Consider the following 20,010-nt stretch of genomic DNA (forward strand, 5'->3'; position numbering starts at 1 on the left):
GTATTTGTTCCGACTACTGAAATGTTGGTATTGATACGCTACACGATGTATTTTTAAATTGTGCATGGTAGATCTTACTGTAATATCATTATGAAAAAGTAGATTTCATGTCATATGTGTGAGCATCCCTGCTGTACAGTAAGTAGTTTAAGTAGTACTTTATTAAGCTTCTTCAAAGTAGTCTCCCTTTGCATAGATCAGCTCTGCACACACTGAACATTTTCTCATACAACTTTGTAACGGTGGCAGCCCCTGTACTAAATTTAAATAAATTTTAAATAACAAAATTCGGGTGCCTGACAGGTTTAGGGCTGTCAAAATGGATATCTCGCCCCAGATAGCTCTAAAAGCCACCAATTACATTAAATAAAACAATAACCAAATAGTGTATTTAAATAACAAAGAAAACAGTAAACAAAAAGGCAAGGAGTCAAAGACTCAAAGAAAATACCAACAATAGTCAAATACATAAAACCCAACAGAACACATAACAATATAAATACAACCCCACAATAATTATTAAAGTGTGTGTTTATGTGTGTGTAAATGTATGATTAGAGAGTTCAGGCAGTAAGAGTGTTTGTGAATGGTGCAGGCTGGTTCCCGGAGAGTTTTTAGTTTTAAGTATTAAACTGCAAAAGTCTGTGACATAATGAAATATATAATCGCAAGTGATGCATGCATCAAAATGAATGTGTGAAGCTGGCCGCTCATACACTGAAAACACCTCATCATGATTGTTACATGCACTCGTGTGAGATGAGAGAGCAGAGCACTCTGAAGTGTGCTGCACATACAGACTATGTATTTATTAAATAAAAAGCTTTACGAGGATTAAAAATCACACTGGGCCATGTAACTGCCGATCTGGAGATGAGAAACTCATCAACACACAAAAACAAAATAATGGTGAGTAGTGGGATGCAACCCAATCACAATAGTTTTTTTTTTTTTTTTTTTCCTTCTTTATCATGGTTTTCTTTATTTGTTTGTTTTTGGTTCATTTTAAAAGGACTCAAGTGTGAACACTTAAAGATAAGCCTAAGTCTTTTTATTGATAGTACAGCATTTGCTAAACATTATCTAATTTTGGTCAAGGAATATCTTGACTACTAGTTTTTTTGTTTATCATGTTGTAGTTCAAATCGCAATATTTTCAAAATAGTCGCAATATGACTTTGTCCAAATCGTGCAGCCCTAATTATGAGAAAAATAAGTGTACAAACTTTTGACTTGCGAATGTATAAACTGAATTTAAATAGTACAATATGAAGTAAAATCTGTTGGCTGCTCTGTTTATTGAATTAACAATAATGTTTCCCCCTGTATTTTAGCGTCAGGTTTTTTTCCGTAAGAAGCTGCTTCAGTCGTCGCATTCCATGAGGGCTGTTTCTCTCGGGCAGGATCGGTACCGTCGCAGGTACCTGCTGCTCCCTTACATGGGATGTGTGCTTGTGGAGGGAGCCGAGGATGTCTTGGGTGAGTATAAACTCGCAGCATGCCATTCTCAGTCCTTACTGTGGGGACACTTGATAGAAGGCTGTTTTTTGAATTATACAATTGCAACTTTTTATTTTTAACTTCATTTGACTATTTATTTGAAAATATAAAAAAAGTTCACGTCTACTTTTGGATTGATATCATTGTAGAAACATGCTTTTCTGCCAGTATAATGGCATAGGTTTGCAATCTACGAGACCACAAGTCAACACCAAGTGTACCATTTTGGACCGAGCCATTATAACATGATCACCTTCTGCCTTTGCCATCTGATTGCTATTTGTTGGGGTTTCAGTGACTTTTCTACTTTGCCACACTAATGTACAATTATTTCCTTGTTTGCAGCCTCAGGTGATGTTCTGGTCAGTGATGAACCTGTGAGCCCAGTGAAATCCGAGATTAAAATGGAGCCTCCCCTGTCTCCAGTTCTCAACGCTTCCCAGATCCTCTCCTCTTCTCCATCATCCCAACTCTCCCCTACAGTGGTAGATCCTCTACCAGGTGAGCCCTCCCTGATGAGCAGCCCCCGTGGACGAGGACGCCCAAGGAAGATCAAACCTGAAGTGGAGCTCCACCTGCGAGCTGCCAAGAACCGGCGCCGGCGCCGTAGCAGCAGATCAGGAGGTGAGGATTCAGGTCTTAACTCCCGTGTGCAGGATCTTACTCAGACTGCCATCCAGGCTTTTCTCGACCAGTCGCAGGACACGGCGCCCGATAGTGCACCAGTTGCAGCGTCTGGAGCCGGGCTGGGTGATAACAGCCAACCGGAGGATGGTATGAGGGAGCAGGCAGAGAAAAGAGGCCAGTGGTTCAACCTGTTGCCTAAAGAGCCTTGTGATGAGGCTTCTCTCTCCCAGCCATGTGTGAAAGCTTTTGAGACTGCTGCATCACCCAGTAAAGACATTTCAGTCCCCATGAATTCTACGCCGCTTATCGCGCTTCCACTGCAGCCTCTTCTAATACAGGTTTGTACTGGAGCTCATGAGCATTTCCTTGTTTTGTATTGATGGTAAGATTTGAATTAGGGATGTTAATGATTAAGCGATTGAATTGTTTTTAAAAATTTGATCGATTAAGCTTATCGATCTTCCATTAATCAGTTTCAGTACAAATCCGTTCCATGATCATGCCAGCAGATGTTGAAAAGACTTGTCTATACAGTCATCTGCCACTAGAGAGCACACTTGATAATAAAATAAAATAAAAAATCTAATGGCCTGGAAGTTTTAATGAACTCATATGTATCTTCAATACAAATTATAATGAACAGTTAGTGATGTCAAAAGTACTTGGACTTCGGTATGAAATCGATACTAAAAGATATAAATACACTGACTATTCAAAAGAGGTGGGAGACTCAAGTCGCAAATTTATGGACTTGAGACTTGCTTGACTAAATTAAGAAAATGACGACTCTGACCAGTGACTCGGGACTTGAATTGAACTGCATGACTCAACAATGACTTGAATGGTTTTATTATTATTTTCAATAACTTATTATAAACAGTGTTTAAAGCCCGCCAGCACCACTGATCTGCATTTGTGCAGTTAACGCTGCGCTCACAACTCGCCAAAATGACAGATGATTTTCGAGTTCCCAAAATAATATCCTTTGGATGTAAAGATTTCGAACTGGACCGTGTGAATAAAAGAAGTATGAAAATATGCAATGCAAAAATATCCAATACAACCACCACAACCTCAAATTTCATCAGACATTTCAAAAACCACAAGGAAAGGTAAGTAAATCATTTAGTTATTATTTCATTATCCAGAATGATTAATATGTAAAATTACTGTTCAAATGTTTGAGTGTTGTCATTAAATTAAAATGATTTACGATTAGTTTGAAATGACCCGACATTGCCTCTAAATGTGTTTGTGCCTTTTCTAAACCTCAACAGTCAACAATATACCATAACCATTTGTTGGTAATATAAAAAATTGGGTTTATTTTGGGTGTCCATAAAGTTCATTTTACAATTGTTCATGAAAAATGTAACTTCGCTTTTGGGCTGGGCGATATGTGAAAAAAATATTTTAATGGTAATTGCATTTAAAATATCGTAATATCCAATTAAATGGTGAATATTTTTGCTTGATTGATTTTGCTTGAAAAATTACAGAAATTTATTGAAACACGAAAATCTTCTAAATTCAAATTGCACTTTAAACTAAATGAAAAAAGCAATTAATATAACAGTGAAAATTTTATATATAACCATCTCCCCAAATCCAAACATGTACCATCTCCAACGACCCCATTTGCCATGACGCAAGTATCAGTATGTAGCAACAGGTGCAATTTAAGAACTAAAGACCATTATAAATGTAAATATTATTATAATAATCCTAAAAATAAATAAGCCTAATAAGTTCCCTTGTGTTCCCAAAAAATGCTGCCAAATGTGTGTTCTTATCGAATGTGTTTGTTTTGTGTTTTGGTAATCCAGTTAATGCCGCCTAAAGAAAATTTAAATAGAATTAAATTTCAAATTCAAGGTGAACATGTCTTGTATTACTTTATGATTTAATCTCTTTCGTCTTTGTTTATTTAATATAAAGATGTATATATTACTGAACCTGCAGAGTTGCGTTCACAATGTGTAAGAGCGAACTAAACTCTCAGTACCTCACGAGATGATCAGAGATCATGTGCAGCATTCTCATAGACTATATTATTCTTGCAAACAGTTTTCAGTTGAATGAAACCGAGAAAAGGAGTGATAACTCTTTACATGTGTTTGTTTCACGAGAAAGGGTCCCTTTGCACGCCTCTGAACAAACAGAATCAGACACGAGCACTGAAGGCTTTTTTGTCTGTTCTTAAAAATATAATAGTGTTTCTTCAACCGCGTCTTTTTGACTAACAGCATTTTTTGTCATGTGTCACTCCGAGACCTCTTATATGTCACCCTGTTGCGGGTAGATGAGCAAAATTACTTGTGCATTAAATACATTTGGGCAAGGAGCTCACAAACTGGGTTGAGCCTCGTCGGATACACGCAGTGTTATACATTTTAACCGGTTCATTCTTAAAATCTAAACAATTCGGATTATAAGGTATCTAGAAGTATTCACAGAATTTAAGTCCACGATAAAAAATACAGGGCATGTTCATTAACGCAATTTACTAATATATATATATATATATATATATATGTGTGTGTGTGTGTGTGTGTGTGTGTGTATAACACATTACTGTTATACAACTCATCTAAATAAATAAATGAATGTAATGATATGTATATAAGTTCATCAAAAATAAATATTTTTCAAAAATTACCCTTATTTATTTTAGTACTGTGGCTTGACTCGAATTGAAACTCATCAAGACTTGACTTGCTTGAGGTGAGTCACTGACTTGACTTGCTTGAGGTGAGTCACTGACTTGACTTGCTTGAGGTGAGTCACTGACGACTTGACTTGCTTGAGGTGAGTCTCTGACTCGACTTGACTTGCTTGAGGTGAGTCACTGACTTGACTTGCTTGAGGTGAGTCTCTGACTCGACTTGACTTGCTTGAGGTGAGTCACTGACTTGACTTGCTTGAGGTGAGTCACTGACTTGACTTGCTTGAGGTGAGTCTGACTCGACTTGACTTGCTTGAGGTGAGTCACTGACTTGACTTGCTTGAGGTGAGTCACTGACTTTACTTGCTTGATTTGTCTGCACTGGACTTGAGACTTGATGGTTAAGACTTGAGACTTACACCTCTGCTATTCGATACCAACACACGACTGCTCCGTTACTCCTTCTAAACTGAAATGCACGATTAATCAAATTCAAATCGTGACCTGTCCTAGAGTGATTATTAAACCGCTAAGGGCTGCAATAGAGCTGCATGCTTTAAATGAATGTGTGAAGCAGATCGCTCATACCTCTAAACTCCACAGAATCATGGTAAATGGTCTGCACTTTTATAGCGCTTTTTTTTTTTTAACTTTAGAGGTAACAAAGCACTTTACACTGTGTCCCATTCACCCATTCACACACACATTCACATTCATACAGCAATGATGACGCCAAGGCGCTACGCTAGCCTGCCATTAGAAGTAACTGGGGGTTCAGTGTCTTTCCCTTCAGCATGTGGAGTTGGCAGCCGACCCGCTCTACCACATGTAGACTTTATATTTTTATAATCAAACAGCAGAATTTTCACTTAAAATCACACTGGGCATGTAGCGATCTGTTTATCCGGTTTTAAGTGAAGCTTCCATCAAAACACGTCAAAATAAAAGTTTAAGTCAAAATAAATGCCAGACACATGAAATTTATGAAATTGCAATTGAAATATATTACAACTGTATAGTAAAATCTAATATTCACTGTGGTAACATTAATAATAATAAATATTGATTAACAAATAATAAGCATTATAAGCAAGAGTGCGTTTGTACTGAATAAGAGTTTAAAATAAAAAATCAGTGTAATGTTTAAAAAAAGCAACTGTTCTATTTTCACTTTAGTTTTTTTAGAATTAATTTGATTAGATACCATTTTGATGATGAATTAAAATAAACTTTAAAACATGGAATTCAGAAAAGAAAAATAAATAAAACTGAAACGAAATATAAATGAAAGGCCCGACTTAATATACTTAATTGAGAAACACTTGAAGGAAACATGCATGTCTTTTATTATTTATGTTGAAATGAAACTTTAAATAGGCTAAAGAAATTGTGTTCAATAGCACATTACAATATTAGCATATTTTTGCTGTGGTATTGAAATTGGTATCGAGAGTAACATGAAATTTCACTGGTATCAGTATCGAATACTGAATTTTTGGTATCATGACAACACTATTAACAGTAATTAATTAACAGTAAATAAACACTTCACAATTTTGTACTAAACATTGGCTAAATGTATTCAAATACACTGAACAGCAAATATACGAGGAAAATGGCAATACTGCATTTCTTAAGTGTATTAATTTAAATTATATTTAAACGGTAGGGTATTATTTGGAGTCCTCCACATGTGTTTTCCGGTATTAACGTTAACGATTAATCAAGTAATTGATCGATAATTTCCTTGACTATCGATTATGAAAATTTTAATGTTACATCTATAAATTGGAAAATATGACAAGGATTTTCCCATCAAATTGAAAGTCACTTATTAGCCCAGAAAACATGAGCAGAAAGCATATATAATGAAAAGTTTATCTACACTTGCTTTTTGGCTTACAAATGTGGCTTTCTTTGTTTCAATTTTGGAAACAAAAATGCACCTTGAATGACTTTAAAGGAATAGTTCACCTACAAATTTACATTCTCTCATCATTTACTCACCTTCCAGGTGTAGCGTGTGTATGACTTTCTTTTGCAGAACACAAATGAAGATTTTAGAATAATATCTCAGAATATCAGGCAGCATGAAAGTAATCAGTACGACTCAAGTGGTTAAATCCATATCTGTTTCTCACCCACACGTTAATTATTTACCATTTTTATTATAAATCTCCACCTTTGAATGTAGACGCAAAAGTGAAAGTTTAGATTCACAGTAAAAAAGGACTTAAATATTTATCTATTTCTCCCTCACACCTATCATATTGCTTCTGAAGACATGGATTCAACCACTGAAGTAGTATGGATTACTTTTATTGTGCTTTTTGGAGCTTCAAAGTTCTGGCCACCATTAACTTGCATTAAAAGGACCTGTAGAGCTGAAATATTCTTTTAAAAATCTTAATTTGTGTTGAACAGAAGAAAGTCATACACATCTGGGATGACATGAGGGTAAATTATTTTAATGAATTTTCATTTTTGGGTGAACTATCCCTCTAAAGTTGAGTTTCACAAAGCCTGTCAAGAACATTCCAGGTCATATTTTAACCTAAATGTTTTACATACAATGTAAGTCAATGGGTTTCAAAACTTCTGAGCTCCAAAAAGGGCATAAAGGCAGGATAAAAGTAATCCATAAAACTTGAGTGGTTTAATCCATGCCTTCGGAAGCTATATGATCATTCTGGATGATAAACGAAATTAAAATGAGAAGCATTCCATTTTTTCCTTTTACTATAATGGGAATTTGGGGGGCTTAGTTTCTATGAAAATAATGTCAATGCAAAACCTTAGTCAAAAAATTGGCACTTCCACTTGCAAAATATAATTAATTGAATTCTTTAGATTTTTATGGTGTAATATGACCCTATCCTTTCTTTGTTAGATTCACTTTTGCATAATGTTTATTATGGCTAAATATAAATTTTTGTGATGTCAAACCTTTCAATATACTTTTCTCATCCTAATCGCATCTCTCTGTGTCTTCAGTCCTGCCCACAGTTGCAGACTGCAGTTCCTCAAGTGTGCTCCACTCCAATTCCCAGAGTTGGTAGGAGGCGCAAGAGAGGCAGCGGGCCGTCTCGTCTGCGCTCTAGATCTGGCACAGCTAAGAGGCGGGGCCGACCACCCTCCAATCTGTTCCAAGATGTTGAGCTGAAGTACTTCACTCAGCTGGTGGTGAAGCCTATTCCATTGGGTGAGTGCCATAATATCACCGATAATGTGCTGGGTCTGACATTCAATCTTCAACAGATATTTTAGTGGAGTTATGACCAATTTATTAGTTGGTGACAATGATAGCGGTGCAATTTAGTTGTACACTGTGTTTATGATTAAATAGCTGTCAAGTGTACTATGCTTCATATCCTGCCAAGGAATATTCCTTAATAAGTACAATAAAAAAGGCTATTAATGTATTGGCATAATGGGTGATAATTATAGATATGTAGATTGTTAATAAAGAATTCAATTGATGTGCTGACACAAGTGGGTTGTGCTTTTTTTTTTTTTTAACTGTTTCTTAAATGACTCCTTGAATCAGATTTATGGGGCTGAATTTATTAATTTTATAAGTGTTATTATATTGAAATTATAAAAAAAAAAAAAAAAAGTCAAATTAAGAATTTATTAAAACTCATTTTATATACACAAGTTTCATTATAGCAATATTTACAGCTGTTATTACAAATGATACATTTTAGTAATCTATAGATTTACAAAAATTTGAATATATATATATATATATTTTTTATTTTTTTTATTTATTGAACTATTTGACAACCCCCATCCCAATCTGGCTGTAATCCTTATAAATCGTAGTTCTTTGTTTCAGTTCCCTATCAGTATGATTCTCGGCACTGCATAGCCTTGAGTCTGTAAGAAAAAATATCACGTGACCGTCTTTTTAGGGTCAAATATAATGGCTTTATAATCTGCATATAAACCTTAGCACTATTTTATAGAATAAAGCAGCATGTGTCACAGTTCTTAGTTATATTTTATATGATACTCATTTATTCAGCGAGAATAGAAAGTGAAAAGATGACAAGTGCTCCCAATAAATTTGTTTAGACTATGTGAAAGCTTGCAAAATCAGATGCACATTGTTTATTTCTAGATTTTGTACACACTGTAGTTGCTGTTTGCAAAAAGAGGAAATTATTTTATAGTACTGTATCTATATCTCGTATGTAGGCCAACTAAAGTTATTTATTTCCAGTGTAGTGTCCATCATCATAAGTTAAACTGTTTTCTACAGAAATGGTGAAAGGCTGGTGGTGGGTGAAAGAACCAGAGGAGCTGACGGCCATTTTAAGCGCCCTGCACCCGCGAGGTATTCGCGAGAAGGTGCTCCACAAACACCTTACCAAACACATGGAGTATCTAGCTGAGGTCTGCACACGTCCCGTCACCGGTGAGGAGCAGCAAAGAGAATGGCCTCCAGTTGTTCTGTTTCTTTGGTTGATGGCAGCATATTTATTGCATTCTCTTACTTTTTCCTTGTCAGACCCCATTTTCCAGATGACAGTGGAGGAGGGCGGTGCACTGATGGAGGCATCTAAACAGTCCTGGAATGACCATGAGAAAGTCTTGAAGATAGACATGAGTGTTCTTCGGTGGGTGGAAGATTTGGAGCAGAAGGTGGTTGGTGCAGATCTTCAGCTCAAGGTAAGAGATGCATGAAGCACATTTAAGGGGGCCGCTAACAGGTTCTTGCGTACTTTCAATTGTGTCATGCAGCAACTACTTGGTCATCAGTTTTTTGTTCAGATCATATCAAAAGCCCCTTTTAATTTAACAAATGTGGCCTTGCAGTTTCATGTTTGTTTTGCTAAAATAATCACAGGTTAGACAGTTGTTAAACAATAACATTAGGTCACTGTAGGCAACATGGTGCTACTTTTGTCATTTTAATTTTTTCTTCATTTTAGTCTTGTCTGGGTGCATTAGTAACCACAGAGTGGTGCTGTTTGAGTGCTTGTACTGGATGTACTCACGTCTACAGAAGAGAGACACAAGCACACTTACTTAAATACATTTTTCAGTAGCGTGGCTGTAGCTCATCTGACCCAGCTGAGGCAATAATCTAATGCACTCTACTGGAATGTCTCTTTCTCTCTAGAAGCACGTGAAAGTCTTTTATACCATTTTAGTAAAGCAGTCCGTTTGGACAGTTCATTTCTGATTCAAGACTTTAAGGCACACTTCCTGCACAGCACCAGAAACTATTTCTTTCTATGCTGATTAATGCTGTCAAGACGACTCAGGAAAATTACTTATCACACGCGTTATTAAAACAAGTTTCTGCAGATGAAACTGGACAATATCCATCGCACATTGAGATGTTGTTGCTCCATCCAGTAAAAGGAAGAAGGGGTTTTACAATGTGTATTTTAAGTTATTGACCACAATGAAGGTGAATATTTACAAGCCATAGACCAGCACTGGCTCAGTAAGGTCCCTGTTTCTTACTGAATACTACACATGTAATTATTCTGATTAATTTAGCCAGATAAAGGATATCCCCGTGTTAATATAAGTCAATATAATATGGCAATTGATGATACTCCAGCTTCACCTCAAATGCTGGAGTGAACAATCAAATATTTCTTAACATAGTGACTCTTTAACCATACAATTTGTCTAATAGTGGTCAATATTAGTTTATTGTATCCTATTTATACAGTGTAATATAATTTTCACTTTCAGTATAATTTCCGTTAATTAAAATAGTGTCCCGTTTCTGAGAGATTTGTCATGTGCAGAGGTCTGCCGAACTGAAGAGAGCACTGATGATGGACGAATGCCTATGAGAAGTGAACATTTCATTCTCCTTTTTTTCATTTGCAAAAAAGAACAATTAACAATGATGCAGTAATCTGACACAATATAGAATGGATTAAATTGTGTGTTAACACTTTGCAATAAGGTTCCATTCATTAACATGCATTAATGTATTTGGTATCATGATCAAACAATTAACTATATAGATTTTTTTCAGTATTTATTAATCTGTTAATATTAGTTAATAATAATAGAATTGTTCATTGTTAGTTCATGATTGTTCATATTGCATTTACTAATGTTAACATATACAATTTTTAATTTGTAAAAGCTATTAGTATGTTGAAATGAACATGAACTAAGATTAATAAATACTGTAAAAGTATTGTTAACTTTTAATTTGTGGTAACTGATCTTAACAAATAACCTCATCACATCAATCATGTTATTGTATCATTTATTTTATTTATGAATATTATGGTGTGATATTACAGATTATATTAATCAAATGAATTAGTCTTCAACTGTACGTTTTTTTCACTTAGTAGAGCTTTACTCTTGTGTAATCATGTTTTGATGAGGAAATATAATAATTTACAAAACATTCAGTTCTGTATGTAGTGTTCTCAGTGATGTTTCGTCACCCAACGGATAGCACTAAAACTTGCAATTGTGCCACATTGCCTTCAGGAGATAGTTTGTGCTATCGAATCGCTTGTGTTGCTGTATTTCTCACTTGTAAATCACTGTACAATCGCTGGATGTAACTACTTTCCACGCAGAGGACACCTTACAGGAAGCAGTGCTCGGCTGTTTTTTTTATATTTTTACTAAAGTAAATCACATTTGTTGTGATAAATAATTTTTTTTAGAATAGAAGTTTGCTACGAATATTGAATTTTACACATTAGCTGACTATGATACCGGAAGATGGTTAGTCCCCTTAGATTTGACTAGAGATAAATAGGCTATATTTTGTGCATAGTCCATTGCTTATAATAAAGCGTTTAAATTTAAGTTTTCTATTGGTTGTATTTTGTGCACATTTAAATTAGATGCTGTCATTAGATGCATTTCCATCCTAATGTTTTGCATTTTTTTTAAGTTAATTTCTAAAGATTCGTCTTAAGAAAATGGGAATCATTTTGTGTTTCCTTCCTCTGCGTCATGCATTATATTGATGGAGCCTTGTCATGGTGGATCAACGGAATAACCTCCTTGCTTTGAAAGAGTTGTATTTGCTATATTGGAGCAATTGTACATTGTTTTATTAATTGCTCCAAGGAGATGTGGCAAAATGAGTAGAACATCATACAGTCACGACCACTTATTAGGAACAACTGTACACCTACTTAATCGTGTGATTATCTAATCAGCCAAAAGTGTGGCAGCAGTGCAATGCATGATCATGCAGATATGGGTCAGGAGCTTCAGTTAATATTCATCAACCATCAGAATGGAGAAAACTGTGATCTCAGTGATTTTGACCGTGGCATGATTGTTGGTGCCAAATGGGCTGGTTTGAGTATTTCTGTAACTGCTGATCTCCTGGGATTTTCACGCCTTGTTGATCTGAGGTTAACAGAGAATGGTCAGACTGGCTCACGATGACAAAGGCTACGGTAACTCAGATAATCACTCTACAATTGTAGTGAGCAGAATAGCATGTCAGAATCCACATGTCGAACATTGAGGCGGATGGGCTACAACAGCAGAAGACCATGTTGGGTTCCACTTCTGTCAGCCAAGAACAGAAAGCTGAGGCTGCAGTTGGCCTACCATCTGTTTACATTAGCAGAAATGGAGATTCATTTTTTTCCAGTCTTTAACTGTCCAGTTTTGGTGAGCCTGTGCCTACTGCAGCCTCAGCTTTCTGTTCTTGGCTGAGGAAAGTTGAACCTGTTATAGCCCATCCGCCAAGGTTTTATTCATTGCACTTCTTCCACATGATTGGCTAATTAGTTAAGTGGTCGGTAAGTGTATATAATGAGGGCTAAAATGGCTGCAATGACTATATGCCACCACCGTCCATATACCTAGGAACGCCTGTGCTCAACTGTTCTAGCAGATTATATGGACCCACTTTAATGACCAGTTGTGGGTTTAAAAAGTTCAGAATGTCAAGAACTTTGCTTGAGTGCCAAAGTCGGACCTTTCGTTGTGCCAGTCACACAAGCTATCACTCACCCGACCCATCAACCAAGTGTTGCCATCACAAGCTTTGAGAAGCAGAAATGCACGCACAAATGGTCAAAATACATCATTGTTTTGCAAAGAAACCTGTTCATCACCTTAATGCGCATTTTGGCAACTGCGAAACGAAAAAATAATCCACCTCTGCCTAGCGCATAAACCTTTTAGTGAATTTTGAGTTTATGCGCAAACTGGTTTTTTCAAACTGGTAGCTGGACTATAGCTTCACTTTAAGTTACGAATAGTTTGGCATGATACAGTTTCGGTGTGGCTTCCCCAACGCTACTCGATATATCACAGTGTACACAATCTTTATTTCCAGGTGGCCACTCCCAACACAGAGCGTGAAACAGTGGCCGATCAGGAATGGCCAAACTCGCAATTTCAGGTACTTAAGAATGGCCTTAAACTCAAGTGCTCTTTGAGTCCACCAATACTACTGAATATAGTGAACTGTTTGACATAACTTTATGAAATACTCAAGAGTTCTTCCATAAAATGTGAGGGCTAGAGTCCAGATAGAAACAGATATTCAGTTAAATAAAAAATAAATCGGCAAACCAGTGACGAAGCGGTTGGGATGCATGCACCGACAGGTTAAGTTTTTTTTGTTTGTTTGTTTTTTTCCAATTATTTTTGTATTTATTTATTTATTTTGAAGTCTGGCTATCAGAATTTCCCCATCCCATTCCCTCCTCTTGTCCTATAATTGTTTAGTAAATACAGAAAAGGGTAAAATTAAATAATTTGATAAAATTCAATTATTTATTTATCAAAACATCATTAATAAAAATAAATGGTAAAGAAATAATTATCATTAAAATGATTTAAATAAACATTTTAAAGTTTTAAACAACTGTTCATTTCTCTTTGTTCCTCTTGGGATATACACTTTTTCTTGTTTCAGATCTTCACACCTCCTGAGGCAGACTCCACGCGGGAGGACCTGCAGTATTACGAGCATGAGGTGGACCCCAGAGACGACTGGATGGTCCGTACTAAGAAGGACTGGTCTGATCTCCTGCGAGTTCCCAACAACCCTTTGGACCTGGCTGTTCTTCGATTGACCAACCTGGAGCGCAACATCGAGCGCCGATATCTGAAGGAGCCGCTGTGGAATCTAGCGGAGGTGGTGCGTCTAGCCCCTCTGACTCCTCCTCCTGGTGGAGAGGAAGTCCCGTTAGATGCTGTCAGGTGAGTGGAGTTTAGATGAATTTCAGAGGCATCGGGGAAATAACAAGTTGTGAAAGTGCTTCAGTTCATGAGGTATATGAACAATGTTTTTGTTTATACAGTTTATCAGTTTAGTTTTATCCACTGTGACATTCTTTTTACATTTGATAACTTACACAACCAAAGCACAGTAGACTACAAAATTACAAAGAGTGAAATGGCCACTAGATGACAGCGTTTTCCCCTCAGGTCCTATTTTAAGGCTGCATTCAGAATGCAATACTAGTGTACTGTATACTGAACAGTATACACAGAGTACTGCGTAGTATTGTTTAGAGAAATGGCGCAAATTATGCAATGCTAAACATTTCAAACCGTTTTATGCGTGACCTTGTCACATGACCTAATTACATCATGCATATTTCATTCTGCGGTCTACAATTATCATTTTAGAGTGTTTATTGTGCTTTTTGAAACCAATTTTATTTCAAAATGTTTCAACTTTGTAAATAAAATATATTTGCATAGTTTGCACATTGTACATATACAAACAGCAGGAAGAGTGAGACAGTAGTACTATAGTATGCTATTCTAAATATAGTCTATTTGCTGGTGGGAGTAATCAGAATTACAACAATTGCACAGCATATTCTGACCCATAAAACATGGAATAAATTTGTCTTGCTTTCTTAATCACTGTTCTTTCATACATTCACAAAGTATGCTTTAGCATTTAAAAATGTTTGCCAGTAAAGAACTGTCTGCAATCATTATATCTAGAAAGTATTACAGTTTATCATGGCTTGTTCCAGTTGATACATGTGTTTGTTTGTGTTTATAGTTTGGAGAGTGAGATCACAGCCAGGTTGAGGACGTGGCGTCAGGCTCTGGACCGCTGCCACAGTGCATCTCAGCTTTCTCTCTGTCTGCTACAGCTGGAGAAAGCCATAGCCTGGGAAAGATCCATCGTCAAAGTGGTGAGAACACCACTTGTGAAAATCTTTAATGTATTTAGATCATTCATTTTAATCTATAATATTAAAATCCTGTTTTTGGTGTAATTTCCTAATGCTAAAATTTGGTTTTGGACCTCTAGTGCTTGAAGCATAAGATTGCAAGTTACTTGCGGAGCTATTTTCATGTTGATATTATGTTATTCACTTAAACATTTATATCCAATATTACTTTGAGAAACTACACTCTTAATTATATTTTTATATGATTACAAATCTTTTTTATCCACTACACAATACACATTAATGTTTGTATTGTACTACACATATTTAAGATGTCAAACTTGTGAAATGGCTGATATGAGTTCAAATGAAGACACTATATTTTTGATCTACAGCCTCAATGGAGAATCTAGTGAACCGTAGTTCTACAATATTAGTTCTATGCATAATGATAAAATACTTTATTGATTATGAAAATGTCAAAAAAGCAGAAAAATGCAATATCACAATTACAATAAAAACAAAATTACTTATTTAGAAGTGAAGTTTCAACAGAGTTGGATACACATTAAACAAATTCATATACAGTACATTACTGTGCTTGAAATTGGTACAGTATAAACAACTTGAGATGAGCATACATTATTGGGGATCTGTTTAAAAGAAAAAAATAGCAAGTGTCTGTATTACACTGATTTATTGCTCCAAAAATACTTTATTGGCTTACACTTTCTTGCAATGTTTAGACCATTAGGTCTTTGTCAGGCAAAATAAATAAATCTTTCAACTTGTGCATTCTGTGACCTGAGGTAAAAAACAAATAAAAAAACGCTAAGAAAACAGTGGCACACACATACTTGGAGACACACACTTTGGGTATCTCGAAACTGTGTCAATATTATAAAATACTCAAAAGTCATGAATATTAGACATTTATGCATTTGGCAGGCGCTTTTATCCTTTTATAAGCGACTTACTGTGCACTTATTAGAAGAACAATCCCCCTGGAGCAACCTGGAGTTAAGTGCCTTGCTCAAGGACACAACGGTAATGGCTGTGGGGATCGAACCAGCGACCATCTGATTAACAGTTATGTGCTTTAGCCTGCTATGCCACCACAACGCCACCTTGAGATATTAGTAAACATGTAACAAACTTCACTGGAAAAAAACAAAACTTAGAAACACATCGCGATCGGTTCACATATGATTCATTAAAGGCAAAAACATGGTTTGGAATATGGGTTGTTGGTGTACTTGCTCATTAATGACATTTTGTACATTTCTAACAAAAGAATCTTACATAGTGTTGTTTTAAAGTACTATTCACCAAAAAACATTCATCATTTACTCACAGAATTTCTTCTGTAGAACAGATTCTGTAGAAGATTTCTAAAAGAATATTTCAGCTCTGCAGGTCCATTTAAAGGAAGTGAATGGCGACCAGAACTTTGAAGCTCTAAAAAGCAAATAAAGGCAGCACAAAAGTAATCCATACGACTCCCGTGGTTAAATCCATGTCTTCAGAGGCAATATGTGTGGGTGAGAAACGGATTGTAATGTAGTTCAATGGAAAGGATGAGGCGATAACCGGCTTGGCAATGTAAATAATAGTTTAATTGGTAAACTGAAACAAAAGAGAAAACGCACATGACGGACATGTCCGTAAACATTCTCTCTCTCGTCGCACCACCGTCTGCCATCGGCCTTTATCCCTCTCGGAGGCTTAATTAGCTTGATAAGGGACCGGGTGTGTATAATCACAACCCGGCCCCGCCCTCAGCCCTGCCACATTCCTCCCTCGTTCTCTAAGGCTGGGGAGCCCCAGGAGGTCGGGGAGACACTTCCCTCCTCGTGGACGGCGGTCTTCCTTCGACCCCTCCGCGTTTTTAGTGTTTTTGGTGTGTGAGCATGTAACAAAATGCGTACATTAATTTCAAACAACAATTTAGATATTGCAAGCAATTGTATGGCCTGTGAATAATTTCATAAATACTGAAATGGCCCTTAATTGAAAAGTTTCCCCACCCCTGCTTTAAAGGAAACCCTTAACCTGTTCTCTTGTAGTACCCTCCATCTTAAATTTGGTGATTAATGTTGAAACCTGGCGAAGTGTTTTCTATAGGTACACATAAACTGATGGTATGTTCATGTATGTCCACAGACGTGTCAGGTGTGCCGTAAGGGTGATGATGATGAGTACCTGCTCTTGTGTGATGGATGTGATCGTGGGTGTCACATGTTCTGCCTCAGACCAAAGGTCATGCAGGTGCCAGAAGGTGATTGGTTCTGTCCCACCTGCGTTGCTAAGGTAATTCCCTGAGTCCTGATCAAGACTGTTAAACTCTGAGGTAGTGGATGCTTCAGATTTTACACCTAACAGTGTCCTTGGATTTTCATTATGTTTGAAAATTTGTGTCCATTTTGTAAGTGTGTAGTCTTGTGTGAATTGACGTTCATAATTTTGCAGGAAAACGGTGATGCTTCACAATCACAGCGCTCCGTGCGGCAGAGGTCAAATATGCGGAAAAGGCGCCTTGCAGAGGATTGTTCAGGAGAGGATGGTGGGTACAAACAAGGCATGACCACACGACAAAAAGATTCTGCTGCTTCCTCAAGTGGGACAAACTCCTCCCCTTCCAAGCGTAGACGGATGACCACACGAAACCAGCCTGACCTCACCTACTGCGAGTGAGTCTTCAATGTTCATTTATAAACTTGCAAACATTCTAAGTTTATAGACCCGTTCATAACGGGACGGTCACACTACACTTAGCGCTCCATTCACTTATATACATACTCGTCAGAATGCGGGAGACTTAAACGCAACCTCATGCAAAGAAATTTCATACTCTGCTGCATACAAGAGTTGAAGATTGGTGTACATTGACCTGCAAATTCCTTTGAGAAGGACGTGTGACCAATAGAAGATCTAAATGTCACATGCTGACCTCTTGACTCTGTACAATAAAGAATACATATTTCAAAGCTGCATTTTTTATTGTTGCAGGAAAGTGAGTAGACTGTATATTTTAACATTTTAAATATAATATTACTTGTTATTTGTGATGAATGAACTACATCATACCCATGTAACTTCATATCCTTGTATGTGGCTTTTCTGAAGAAAAAAGGTGTGTGCTCAGCCTAATGTAAATGACCCTTAATGCGTGAACTAATGCTAATGTATACAATTTGATTTTACAAAATTTTATGTAGAAATTAACTACGATAAATAAGTGCTGTAGAAGTATTGTTAATTGTTAGTTCATGTTCATTAATGTTACTAACTAATGTTAACAAATGGAACATTATTTGTAAAGGGTTATTGTAAATTTTTTATAGAATTTAAGTTCATATTTAGGCTGCAATCTCAGATTGATAGCCTAAATATTATGAGTCATCCAACTTAATTCACACTAAAATTAAAGATGTGCTTGATCTAGATTAGCATCCACCACAAAAGGAAGAATTAAATTAACTTGTATATCACTGCTACCTAATAAATTACACACAAATAAGCAATATTTAAACCGATGCCGTGAGGTGAATTTAAAATCATACAACAGAGTCGAAATTAATTCAGTATGTGTAATAAATTTAACAAACAATTTGGATGACATGGATAATTAATGTGGGTTTGATGTGCTGTAGGATCATTCTGATGGAAATGGAGGCTCATTCAGATGCATGGCCTTTTCTGGAACCGGTCAACCCCCGCCTGGTGCCTGGCTACCGGCGCATCATCAAAAACCCCATGGATTTCCTCACCATGAGGGAGAGAATTCTACAGGGAGGGTAAGTGTTTGCTCATATGCTGTTTTGTTGGGCATGTACATTTTTTTTTCAATCCCTATTTTCAACTGGAATAATGGTAATTCTGTATTTTGTTTGTTTGTCACGATACCAACATTTCAGTTGTCAGTACCAATACCAGTGAGATTTCAACAGCACAGCAAAACTAATACTAATCCTTATTTGTTATATTAAACAGTTTTTCAACTTTGGTATTCATAGAAAAACCATAACCAAAGTGTACCATGATTTTACTATACTAACTATGTTTTAAACATATATGTGGTAAAACTATAGTAATAGTTCAGGAAAATATCTCCGGTTACACACGCAACCTCAGTTCCCCGAGATGAAGGGAACGTGACATTGCAGTGAATGCTTTGGGGAATTCCTTATCCATGACTTAGTTGAAGCCCTTGAATCATAATGGCAATCTTATAATTGGCAATGATGTTTGAGCCCCGCCCTTTTAGGCTCGCATTTTCCCCATTTAAGTGGGCCCTCACACCATTTCTTCAGAATATTCGGATTGAAAGACAATAATGCATAATTCGTACCTCAACTCTGAAGCAGTAGTGTGGCCAAGTTTGTAATGTCTCGTTCCCTTCATCTCAGGGAACCGAGGTTACATGTGTAACCAGAGACCTTCCCTATCGATTCAGTTCACGAGACATTGCAGTGAACGCTTTGGGTAACATCATTGATTCCCATCACATCATAATATGTAATGTCATACACTGAAATGCACCATGTAGAAACACTTAGAAGAATATTTATATTTTTGAGGTCACAGGCCCGTCGGGCAGTGACTTATTAATAGGTCTACAAATATGTATGAAAATGAGTGAAAACAAGACAGAAAGTTAATCTTAGTCTGAGCATGTATATGAATCATATAATACACACAGTATAATTAACCCTTCATACTCAGAGGTAGGGAGGGAGGTTTATTTTCATTGTAAGTGCTTGTGGCATCTTGTGGGAGTACACAGACGATTAGGTAGCCTGCCCATAATAAGGAATAGGAAGCCCATAGTGTTGGAATAAGAAGCCTGCCCATAGTGTTGGAATAGGAAGCTCAAGACAGAGGGCACACACATACAATGGACACCACATCTAGGTTATAAAACCTCACGAACGTCTTCTGCGAAGACCATCCTGCTACAATGCATGCATCTTGTAGGGATACACCATTTGTCCACACCCACAAAGAGGCCATGCCTCAAGTTTAATGCGCCTTCACGTCAATAGGGGATCTCACGCCTTGTGATTCATAAGGCAGGGCGATGTTTGGAGACGGACGTGCCCTTTG

At 36.7% G+C, this 20,010-nt stretch overlaps 1 protein-coding gene across 1 annotated transcript in view; it reads left to right on the forward strand.

Annotated features, from left to right (window-relative positions):
* Nucleotides 1-20,010, forward strand: part of LOC127628536 (bromodomain adjacent to zinc finger domain protein 2A-like) — a 45,792-nt gene that overhangs the window by 20,717 nt on the left and 5,065 nt on the right. Inside the window, exons 18-28 of the mRNA XM_052105332.1 lie at nucleotides 1,335-1,479; nucleotides 1,846-2,465; nucleotides 7,787-7,994; nucleotides 9,057-9,212; nucleotides 9,306-9,466; nucleotides 13,098-13,163; nucleotides 13,683-13,969; nucleotides 14,790-14,925; nucleotides 17,068-17,214; nucleotides 17,374-17,594; nucleotides 18,558-18,701. Of these exons, the coding sequence (XP_051961292.1) occupies nucleotides 1,335-1,479; nucleotides 1,846-2,465; nucleotides 7,787-7,994; nucleotides 9,057-9,212; nucleotides 9,306-9,466; nucleotides 13,098-13,163; nucleotides 13,683-13,969; nucleotides 14,790-14,925; nucleotides 17,068-17,214; nucleotides 17,374-17,594; nucleotides 18,558-18,701 (2,291 nt within the window). The remainder of the gene's footprint in view (nucleotides 1-1,334; nucleotides 1,480-1,845; nucleotides 2,466-7,786; nucleotides 7,995-9,056; nucleotides 9,213-9,305; nucleotides 9,467-13,097; nucleotides 13,164-13,682; nucleotides 13,970-14,789; nucleotides 14,926-17,067; nucleotides 17,215-17,373; nucleotides 17,595-18,557; nucleotides 18,702-20,010) is intronic.

The sequence above is a fragment of the Xyrauchen texanus genome, chromosome 35, assembly GCF_025860055.1.
Source record: "Xyrauchen texanus isolate HMW12.3.18 chromosome 35, RBS_HiC_50CHRs, whole genome shotgun sequence".
NCBI classification, from domain to species: domain Eukaryota; kingdom Metazoa; phylum Chordata; class Actinopteri; order Cypriniformes; family Catostomidae; genus Xyrauchen; species Xyrauchen texanus.